We start from the raw sequence: 12500 nt of genomic DNA, 5'->3' as shown, positions 1-12500 counted from the left end.
AATCACAATACAAGACGCCACAGGTTGTCCTTTCTTGAAACTGTTAAACTGTCTATTACATATCTTTTACTCTTTTACTTGTTTCAGTCATTAGACTACAGCCATACTGGGGCACCACCTTAAAGAATTCTGGTCGAACGAATCTTCCCCAGCATTAATCGATAAGCGCCAAGATTTTTTCAAAGCTTGGTACTTATCGGTATCTTTGACGGGACCGCTAAATTACGAGAACGTAAACACACCAACACCTGATGTCAACCGGTGGTGGGAACAAACACACATACACACACACACACACATACAAAAATACATACACACTCACAAAGACACACACACGTACACGAAAGCACACACACGCATGTATATAAACGACAGGCTTCCTTCAGTTTGCGTCTACCAAATCCACTCACAAGACTTTAGTCGGCCGGAAATTATAATAAAAGACACTTGTCCAAGCTGCCTCGCATAGAATTGAACCCGAAACTGCGTGGTTGGGAAGCAGGCTTCTTACCGCACAGCCACGATTGCGCTTATATAAAATATACTTTTCAATAAACAACATGAATTTATATGATTGTATAATTTTCTCATGCTTTCAGTAAATTCCTTAATAATTAATGTCCGCTAGGCTTGGCGGCATATCGTCCACCTTCACTTTCTGAGCTCAAACTTCGTCATGGGCGACTTTAAATTTCAGCCTTTCGCGGGTGGGGGGTCTATAAACAAATACCAGTTGAGCACCACTCGCCAGAAATTGCAGGCCTTGTGCAAAAATTCAAAATCAGTATTAGTAATAACCTACAAATATTCTGTAGAATTTCCCTTCACAAACTTCAAGAAAATCCTTGACATGATGTTATTGACTACCTTCTTATGAGATTAATTTCGGTCATCTTTTCTTATTGGCACTTCCGAATCTCCACATCCGATTCTCACTCATCGCTGACCATTACCTAATTACTAATTCCAGGTAGCTCTCTTTAAAACAGCACTGCATTGTCTCATTGTACGCTATTCACGAATGACATTCTGTTACAGAACATAAATTAAAAGCAGTTAATGGAAATAGCGATATTGTCAGTATTCACTCATTTATGCTCTTCACTGATTAAACGTTCCAATTATTTTAGTTAAAAACATATTCCTACCAACAATTAACTAATTAATTGATCTGCTCTATGTTAAGTAAATTCAAATCAATACAACCAGATCTATATCACTAAGTGTGTTCTACATATTAGCTTAGACATAGACATCCGGGTGGTTAAATTAATACACATAGTTATTACCCCACTTAAACGAAATGAGATAAAGTTACTCCGAAACTAGGATAAGCTGGTTGTTGAGCACGCAGGTTGTGTCTGGGGGTTAAATACTAAATAAACACAAATCGATTTTCTTATAAACATATATTGATATACAGAATTGATTGATTGATTGATTGATTGATACGATCGATGGTGTGTAAAGTAATTTTCTTTGTTCACTAATCATCATATTTTTGTTATCTTTTTACTTGTTTCAGTCATTTGACTGCGGCCATGCTGCAGCATCACCTTGAAGAATTTTAGTCGAACGAATCAACCCCAGGACTTACTTTTTCAAAGCCTGGTGTTTATGGTACCAGTCTCTTTTGTCGAACTGCTAAGTTACTGAGACGAAAACACTCCAGCACCGATTATCAAGCGGTGGTGCGACACTAGTACACACACACGACGGACTTCTTTTAGAGCCCGTCTAGCAAATTCACTCAGACGGTTTTGGTCGGCCCAAAGCTGCAGGAGAAAACAGTTGCCCAAGATGCCACGCCGTGTGGGATTGAACCCGCAACCATGTAGTTGGGAAAGAAACTTCTTACCACACATCCGTACTTGCTCTGATCGATATCCAGACGTGAGAAAATTTTTCAGGGTTGCCTTCTCTATAAAGAAAGTATATAGTTAAGTGCAGGCAAACATACTTAATTTAGAGAGTAAAACAGAGGCTTAATGAAGTGAAATTAACCCTGTAATGAAAAAATGACAATAATTACCCTTAATTATTAATTCTTTTTGAAACAATCAAGAGAGATAACTTTGAAATCTAAATTATTTACAAGTTAAACTGAATAACAAATACACAGAAAGAATACAAGGTTATGACGTCACTGAAGTTAAACGTCACCCGAGTTGAAATTGCGATCATTGGCTTAATGAACCGACTTCTTCTCTCCAGAGCCTATATCTTCTACCAAGGCCATTATTTTACTCTGCTAATACTTCCCTATATATTTCATTAATCACTCTGCTATAAGGTGTGTTATATAATTTTCCTCACAATCGCCAATGTATTGTTATCCATCCGCACAGATCAACGTTTATTTCTTTTATTCCAACCGGTAAAATCTTGATAAAATTCTACAACAGACTTCAATTTTTTTCTTTTACCAATTCCTAATCTTTTTCCCAATCTTTCTTTCTTTCTCTCATTCGTCTTCAATTCCAGTTTTTATCTTTCATTTTTTTTTTTTTTCATCTTTCGGGCTGTCATTCTCACTTTTGCAGTTACGTTCGTTTTTTTTTTTCTTTTATCATTCATAACCACCCACACCCACCCTGGTCTACACCCAACCCCCCGCCTTTCTTCGTCATTTTAGTGTTTCTCTCTTCGTGTTGTTGTTGTCGTTGTTGTTGTTGTTCATTCATTCTTCTATTTTCCATCTTTATCAAAGTCTCTCGCTTTCACTTATTTTCTCTCTTTCTTTTTTTTTGCTTCCTCTTCTTTAATAAAAGACCTTTAAACTACGCCTCCATCCCCCCTGCCACTTCCCTTGACACATACACTCATACACACACAAACACATGCACCCACAAACACAACACACACACACACACACACACACACACACTAAATGACAAGTAAAAATGTTTTTTAAGCAATTTTAATACAACTTTGGAAACCAAACACATATACACACACACATACACTTCTAAACACAAACACGCAGAGAAGCACATACGAACACAAATATACACACACATACACACACACATACTACCACATACATCTTGCACATAAACAGACTCACACTGGCATATATAAATATACTCGAAGATAGAGTCAAATCTCTCTTTTTCCTGCAGGTCTCTCTCTCTCTCTCGCTCTCTCTCTCGCTCTCTCTCTCTCTCTCACCCTCGCTTTCTTTCTTTCTCCATTTCTTTCTTTCCTTTCTTCTCCCTCTCCCTCCCTCTCTCAAGCTCTCTCTCTCTCTCACTCAAAACACATTTTACCTGTTTCATCCTTATTACACACTCTTTTTTTATTTCTTACATGCTCTCTCTCTTTCTCTCTCTCTCTCTCTCTCTCTCTCTCTCTCTCTGTCTCTTTCTCTCTATATATATATAGAGAAAGAGACAAACAGACAGACAGAAAGACAGTGAGTCTAAATCTGTCAATCTGTCTGCCTATTTGTCTCTCTACTAATCTATCAATCTGCCTATTTAGCAATCTGTGTGTCCATCTCTCTCTCTCTCTCTCTCTCTCTCTCTCTCTCTCCCTGTTTTTCTCTCTCTTTTTCTCTCCCTCTCGCCACCTTTACCTCACCCCATCTCCTCCTCCACCAGCACCACCACCACTACCTTCTCCGCCTCCATCGCTCTGTTCAGTGAAGCATGTGAAAGAATTCAGTGAGTTGTGTGACATTTCCCTTCATCATTCAACCGTGACAATATAACGGAACACGACAACTTGACAAAGAGAGTGGGAGAAACTGAGAGAGAGGGAGAGAGAAGCAGACAATAAGAGAGAAAGGTTGAGTGAGAGGAAGAGAGAGAGAGATGAAAAGATGGGGATGCAGACAGCGAGAATTAGCCAAACGGAGCGACTGGAATTGTTGGCGTTTTAGGTTAAGAGAGCTTCATTGGCTGACAAAACATGACACACGCAGCGACACAACGACACAAAACACACGAACACACACACACACACACAGGCAGACACACACACATATATGTATGAGTGTGTATGCATGTGTGTATGTGAGTGTGTGTGTGTGTGTTTATGTGTGTGTAAAGATATGCATGTGTATATATGTGCGTATATGTGCGTGTATGTGTGACGAAAGATTTCCGAACAATGGACATGAATTAGAATAAAAGTAATAAGCGAGTGAAAAGCGGATATATAGTGCGTGTGTTTATTTGATAAAAATAAATGACCCTCTCGTAATACAACAAAATATATATATACACACACACACACACACATATATATATAGGTGCAGGAGTGGCTGTGCGGTAAGTAGACTGTTTACCAACCACATGGTTCCGGGTTCAGTTCCACTGCGTGGCACCTTGGGCAAGTGTCTTCTACTATATAGCTTCGGGCCGACCAAAGCCTTGTGAGATGATTTGGCCTCAACTCAAACGGTTATTTGAAGCTGCTGGAGACTATTCGTGAAACCCTGGAGAGGATTGTTGCTGAAAGACCATATGTGTGGCAGTAGGATTCAGCTCCTAACCCTAACCCCATGAAAGAGTCAGAAGTCGTTGACGGAGAATTTCTATGACTTAATTCCCGATCGCCATATTCTGCCGATTGTAATACCAAGGATTACTACGTGTTGGGCACAGCACAGTTGAGAAAGACAGCAAGAACTCTGTCTGCAACGCCAAAGTCGAGATGGTCGCCAAGATCAAGGAGATGTTCAAAGGCACAGTGAGGAACGCATGCGCCAGGTTCCGGAGATGTTTTGAGCTGTGGTGGAAGGTGAGGGTGGTTGCTTTGAATAAACTGTTATCTCCAGCCATAATCTAATATTTTTAAAATTTCATTTTTGGATGACATATTGCATTTTCTTTTCACTTTTTGCAAACTGTCAAATTTAGGTATGCAAACTGTATTTAGATATTCTGTTGTGTCTGGGGAGAGTCATTTTCTTTTTGTGCCTTATAATCTAACACACTCACCGGCAAAATTTCCACTTATTTCTTATTTTTATTTTCCTAAAATTTTCGTTGAGTCTTGCAACCTTTTCAATAGTCTTGAGACGCAACGAAAATTTTAGGAAAATAAAAATAAGAAACAAGTGGAAATTTTGCCGGTGAGTGTGTTAGATTATAAGGCACAAAAAGAAAATGACTCTCCCCAGACACAACAGAATATGCTTCAACACACGAACTCACATAAAGAATCTTGCAAACCAAATCCAAAAACGAAAAGTATTTAGATATATAAACTGTAAATATATAAATGATGGTTTTAGTCAATATGTGAAACCAATCAATGAAACAATATTTGATTTAAAATTTGTTTGGCGAGAATTTTGATCTGATAACGTTTATCGATCTCGATATTGGTTTATTGTAGAGGCATCACGACTAACAACGCCTGAGAGAAAGTTCTTAATAATGTACAGTGTGGTCAGAAGTTTGCTTCCCAACCACACGGTTCCGGGTTCGGTCCCACTGTGTGGCACCTTGGACAAGTGTCTTCTAATATAAATTCAGGTCGGTCAATGTCTTGTGAGTGGATCTGGTATACGATAACTGAAAGAATCCCTTGCAAACATATATGTGGGGTGGAGGGGGTTTTTTGTGTCTCTGTTTGACCTCCACCCCCCGCTTGACAACCGATGTTAGTGTGCATATGCCCCCGTCAATCGACAAACGGGGTCGATAGAATCAATACCAGGCTTTAAACAAAATAAGAAGCGGGGTCAATTCGTTCGATTAAAATCCCTCAAGGCAGTGCTCCAGCATGACTGAAACAAGCAAAAGAGAAAACATCAAAAAATTAATTAGTCAGAAGTGATGCAGGTGTTGCTTTGTTTTTTTCCTTTTCTTTCTATACAGAAATTAAAAGAAGTCTGACCTTTGCTTAGAAACTGGAGAACATAGCTTAAATCCTTATCTTCTTCTATTTGTTGTTTTCTCTATTACTAACAACACACACACACACACACACACACACATACGCACACAAATAAAGAAAAAAAGATAAATGGATTTCAGCTGTATTTTATCATTTCTTTGAGAAAATAGTACTTTTCATATCTTGTATATCAATTAAGAAAAAAGAACCTTCAATATATATATATATATATAACATACAAAATGTGTGTATTTTGTCTATTTTATATTTATATTTATATTTATCATTTTACTTTATAATCTCTGACGAAGCCAAGAGATATATATAAGTGCCTCATTTTCATCTGCCTATTATCTCAATACACTTGACTAATATAGACAGAATGAGATACTTTTATCTATGGGCTGAAACAGCTGTAAGTTATTTTACTAATTTATATTCATATTTTTTAATAATTACTTGTATCCTTATCTTATATGCATAGAATAGTATGCTATATGTATGTCTGTTATTATAATTGTCAGTTTAATAAATAAATAAGTTAACAGTTTTAATGTCTTTAAAGTTGATGAACCAACTATTGTTCTCCTCCATTTGCTATATATATATATATATATATATATATATATATATTGGTGGAACCAAATTTTGGGTTTCATCTGTATTTAAAATTTGGATTTTAAAATTCAGATTCAAAGAGAAATAATGACGAGATGTAAAGGCAAATGTTGATGGTTTATTCAGGAGCCGATAGAGAAGATGCTTCTTTTCTTAAACCGAGCAGGTTTAAATAACAAATAAAATGAACTCTAAACGAACAATGTAAACATTTTTCACTAGAAAAAGAAAACTAAGTGGCAGGTAACACAAAATGCTTCAAGTGATGTTTAGAAATGTCGAGCTTCAAAGAAAAATACGGTAAATAAATTGAAGTAGAAGTTATTTTGTGTGAATTGATTGTTTATTTTTAGTTTAAGCAAACAAGATAGGAACCAGCAAGCAAAGAGGTAACTGTTTGTTTCCACATCTTCTGCTGCATTTGTCGATAGAACATGCAGTTTCGACCGCATCTGGTGCACTGCTTGACACTTCCGTTGTTTCCTGACAATAATTTTCGTATATCGCCTTCTTTACAATTTGCTAATGTCTTTGAGAAAACATCATTATTCTCCACCGTGAATGACGCCTTCAAGGCTTCCACTTATGGTTCTATGACAAGTTTTAAAGCCGTGTTAATGAAGTTTTTCTACATTTTCTACATTTTATCATCTTCACCATTTTTTTCTCTCAATAATTCTCTTCTATTTTATCAGAACGAATGTTTTGAGTCATTTCTTGATCGGCGAAATCGGTTGCCACTTCAATATTATCTTCCGTGCTTATTTCTTCTTCTCTGTCAGCAGCATTGTTTCAAAAATGGCTCAGCACCCCTTTCGGCTCTTCCACTTCACATGTCCTCGGCTACTGCTATAAATACAACCTTTCTTAATATTTCTCTTAGTTACTCTGTTCTACATATTTCGCGTTTGGCCAGAACTTTCGTCACCCCCTTAAAAGTATTTCAGGCTTGACTGCTTCCTGTGCAATCACGAGTGAAAACATTGCCCCTTTAATTGTAAGCTATCTTCAAATTCAATATGGTTGATATTCTAATGAGCCAAATTCATCATAAAATCCTTTTTACTGCTCCTGAGGGTCCCTTGGTTGATAAGTTGAATCAACGAACTAAGATCATTTCTCCCTAATTTTCATGTGACCCATCTCGAGATAATCGAGCAATAAGAGAGATTTGGGATTTACGGCCTCCCCCCTCCCCGCATTTCCTTAAGATCTGATAAATTAATGAAACCGAATGACGAACAAACCAGTCGGGAATTATGTTTCTTTGTTCATCCAAGAATTGTTTCGAGACTCACTGTCAGGTGCACAATTCCGTTAAAACTCGCCGACATTTCAATTTACTAATCACCAAAGCTTGATTATATGTTGGTCAATAGTATTAAGATATGCAAGAATGATTCATCTTTTCTTACTAAGCTTAAATCTTGTGGAATTTCCTTTTTGGTTTCTTGCCAAACCTTTAGTGTGGAAAGACTTCAGTAAACCGCGACTTTATCAGAAATTCTAAAATTTCATCGGTTGCGAGATCCTTGTCCGTAACAATGCTATCAAATATTGTCCTAGATTTCGTTGCTGCTTGTCTCTCAGCAGACTGACTTTCTCCACCAATCTCTAATACTATGAGTAGTCTTAATACTATGACTAATCTTAATACTATGACTAGTCTTAAAATTTCTATGACATCCACCACTTGAGGTTCGCTCCGTTTAAATATTCATTTGTTCCTTAAAACACTTACTTTGGCAATAAGAACCGATCCGCGAATTACCATTCCTTCTGATTGTTTTAATAAGAAACAAAAAGAGGTAAGAAAAAGAAAAAAAAAACATTTTATGAAGATTTTCAAATTCTGACCAATGTAATGATTTTTGTTTCAGCAATTGTATTGTAAGTCTCAGAATTCCAGGATTTTCTTATTTGCCTTATTTATATCTTAAACAGTGACGAGCGGCTCACATAAATTATTCCTTTCCCCCATTAAAATGGAACTATTCTCACCAATTTCTCACTTCGAAATTATTTTGATTAGTTCGTCTTTCTCTTCACACAAAGAAGTTAATCTACTCGAGGAGCCATTTTCTACTTCAGGGACTCTAGAGGACATTAGGCTTATAAATAATTTCACAATTCATATTAAATGGAAAGAGTGGGACACAAAATTACGTTCCCTTATCACAAATTAGTTGTTTGCTTTGCAACAGCGGTTCTGTGTCATTTGTTGATTGCGTGTGATTTTTGTAAAAATTACTATATTCTCCGGAGATCCATATTTCTGAAATCCAAATGATAGCAATTTTACAGAGAAGCATTCGTCAAACGCTGCTACCGTTGAGACTACGCCATTATATAAAGCGAGAGACCGAAGCGGTAGAGAGTCGGACAAAATATCAGTATTTACATGGGTTCCTTTAGGTTCCAAGTTCAAATCCCACAAGTATTAACTTTGCCTTTTTCGTTCTACAATCAAGAAGACCCCTCCACTCAAATTTAAATCTATTATTAAAAGCCGGACAAAATGCTTAGCAGCATTTCGTTCGTCTTTACATTCTGCGTTCAAGTTCCGCCGAGTTGACTTTCCTTTCAACCTTTCGGGGTGGATAAATTAAGTACCAGTGCAACACTGGGGTCGATGTAATCGACTGTACCCTTCGCACAAAATTTCAGGTTTGTGCCTATAACAAAAAGGATTATTATTATTATTATTTCTTTTTATCACAGGTTCTGTTAGCTCCTGGAATCATGTATACGTAGCAAGCCAGCTACCTGCAGCCTACAGTACCCCGCTGTCCGTCCTTTTCAGCTGCCTAATACTTTCCTGATTATTCTGGCCGCATCATTATTATTATTATTATTATTATTGAGTGAGAGAGCAGTGCATGCCATCAAAGTGACACAGAGGTAAAATATACGAAGCCCAATATACCCATCATGACTACCCGTCTGATAAGGGTACACCAGACACATGCATCACAACCATATGTGTGCGACATGGTGATCTCATATCAAGATAAACAGCACATGACCTTGCAGGTGGGGCCCAGTTAGAATTTTCTTCTGGTCGAGTAACCCATCCCACTCAAAAGGTCCCTGAATAAGGGTTGTTTAAGGATGTTGAACGGAACACCCATGTTTCCAGAGGTGAATTATCCAAACCTCACTGAATCCTTCTCAACACATGGCTATGATGCTCCCCCACTACTTCTGCTCGTGATCAGAGATTCACATATCGTCAGCCACCAAGGGACATGCTCAACTGGTTAAGGCCAAACAACTGACAAGCAAATCTGTGGTATTGAGCAGAATATTTGCTGTAGCCCATCTTTTATACCAAGACAAAACAATGTACATGATAACACTTCCAATCAGTTAAGATCAGAAGCCATGAGAGCCACTGCCTGGTACTGCATCAGGGCATCATTATTATTATTATTATTATTATTAAATACGAGTACCATCTCAATGCTAGTGCATCCCTCTCTGCCCCCAGCTATCACATTCTCGATGCTGTATTAAGAATAGGAGGGGTGAGAGAGTGTCTATATCTACCTGCTTCTAGAGAGCTCAGACAATCAATAAAGCCTACTACATGTTACCGAACAACACTCGCTCACTGGTAACCGCCATGGATCTCTCAACTTATCTATGTCACACCAGGTCATTGAGAAAACATAAATATCTTTCTCTTTAAACAACAGAATACCAAAATTTGAAGAGCAAATTCTTAAACTAACGATGTTCAGATATGCTGATATCCTGAAAAACAGAAAAGGGTTCTCGTGGTATAAAAGATTGTCGCGAAAGACACCGAACATGAACTTAGGTGAGTGTCGTGTATAGTTGTGTGGTAGACACAACAGTCGTCTAAGATTAGCGAGTCATAGAGTATCTTCATGTTCATACGTTGTGTTTGTCAGTGTGGGAACACAAGTCAAAGCGGATCATGGATTAATATTTGATGTTTACAAATCGGTAGATAACGGGGATTATAAAAGTTCATATACATACATATATATATATATATATATATATATACACATATGTATGTATAAATATATATATATATATACTCTACATACATATATATATATACACATATGTATAAAAATATATATATATATACTCTACATACATACATATATATATACACACACACACACACACATATATATATAAAATACATACACGTGCATGTATATGTATATATATATATATTGATATATATATATATATATACACATAGAGATGCATAGATTTCTGTGTATATATTGCAATGAAATATACTTTATATAGTTGCCAACATTGTCTGGTGAGAAAGTCAACATGTTGGGGAGAGTAGAACGGATGGGTTAATCATTTCTGAAGTTCACTCAGCTCTGAGTTTCCAGTCAATTCTACTGTTGCTTCAGGTCGACGAAAGCCTGGTCGATGTATTTGGTAGATGGAAACTGAAAGAAGCCCGTCGTATATATACATATGTATCTGTGTGCCGCACAGCACCGCTTGACAACCGGTCTTGGTGCGTTTATGTCCCCGTAATTTAGCAGTTCGGCAAAAGAGGCCGATAGAACAAGCATCAAGCTTTAAAAAAAATAAGTTCATAAGTCGATTGGTTCGACTAAAAGTTCTTAAAGGCGGTGCCCCAGCATGGCAGCCGTCTAATGATTGAAGCAAAACATAAATTACACAAATAGACATATGATAAAGATAAAGGCTGTCCTCTCACGATCGAGGAAGACTATCGCTGACCATTGCCTGTACATGAAGTTACTGCACTCGCGGTTGACTTCACCCAGGTTCGCGCCCGCACCTTCCACCTCCTCAACTGGGCATCGGAAAGTTGCCTCGATGGCGATTGCACAACCCAAAATCTCAGATCCAATAACGCTTGCACAGCACTTCACATTTATACATTTTCATATTTCGTTCAAGTCATAGCTACTTAAGGGGTCAATCAGGGCTTCCCCAAATATCTGACGTCGATAAGTTCCTCTTTATTGACTATATTTATATTTTTCTCCTGCATACATCACCGACACATCATTATGTACTCTTATACACCTTTAAAGTATAGGTCGGACCTACGACCGTGAGGTTGTCAGTTCGATCCCCGGACCTGGCTGCATGTTGTGTTCTTGAGCAAGACACTTTATTTCACGTTGCTCCAGTTCACTTATCTGTAGAAATGAGTTTCGGCATTATTGGTGCCAAGTTGTTTCAGCCTTTGCCTTTCCCTTGGACGACATCGGTGGCGTGAAGAGGGGAGGCTGGTATGCATGCGCGACTGTTGGTCTTCCATAAACAACCTTGCCTAGACCTGTGCCTTGGAGGGTAACGTTCTGGGTGCAACCCCATGGTCATTCACGACCGAAGGGGGTCACTCCAGAATGACAGAAAGCAAAGCTAAACTTGGGCGAAATTTGAATTCCAAATGGGAAGAGATGCAACTGTATTATCACAAGAAATATTGTTCGTTGCTCTACCGGTTCTATGCCATACACTGCAATTAAGTCATTTCTGGTATAAACACAATGCCACAAACAATGAAATATAGTAAAGGGATACATGCCAAAAGTGCCATACAGTGAGATTGAACCCAAGATCACACGATTGGGAAGCAAGCTTCTTACCCACGCAACCACACCTGCACCTTAATCAGATCACACACACACACACACACAGAGTTCAGGTGTACCCAAAGGAGATGGATATAACGTGGCTTGATGGTCAGAGCATGTTAGAAACCAAAAACTACAAACAGGTAACAAGCAACAACAACAACAACAATAGTTTGTAGCAAATGTTTTAATTAAAAATATCTTCGTTATCCACCCCCCACTCCCATCCTCCCACCCCACCCGGTTCCTCATTTTCACATTTCTCCGCACTGAGAGATGACAACGGGTAATTTGGGTTTGTTGTTTGGTCCTGTTGGTACATTCTCGATTTTGCGTAAAACCAGCAAACCATCAATCACTTTGCCTGTGCGGAAAAAAAAAAGCAAAACAAACATTGTGTAGATGTATTTGTCA

At 38.0% G+C, this 12500-nt stretch overlaps 1 protein-coding gene across 1 annotated transcript in view; it reads right to left on the bottom strand.

Annotated features, from left to right (window-relative positions):
• Nucleotides 1-12255: 12255 nt before the first annotated feature.
• The window catches only part of LOC115217896 (peptidyl-prolyl cis-trans isomerase H), a 16403-nt gene continuing 16158 nt past the window's right edge, over nucleotides 12256-12500 (bottom strand). Inside the window, exon 7 of the mRNA XM_029787614.2 lies at nucleotides 12256-12450. Within this exon, the coding sequence (XP_029643474.2) occupies nucleotides 12341-12450 (110 nt within the window). The 3' untranslated portion in view covers nucleotides 12256-12340. The remainder of the gene's footprint in view (nucleotides 12451-12500) is intronic.

Source organism: Octopus sinensis, linkage group LG12, assembly GCF_006345805.1.
Source record: "Octopus sinensis linkage group LG12, ASM634580v1, whole genome shotgun sequence".
NCBI lineage: Eukaryota > Metazoa > Mollusca > Cephalopoda > Octopoda > Octopodidae > Octopus > Octopus sinensis.
This window is presented reverse-complemented; position numbering and strand designations above follow the sequence as displayed.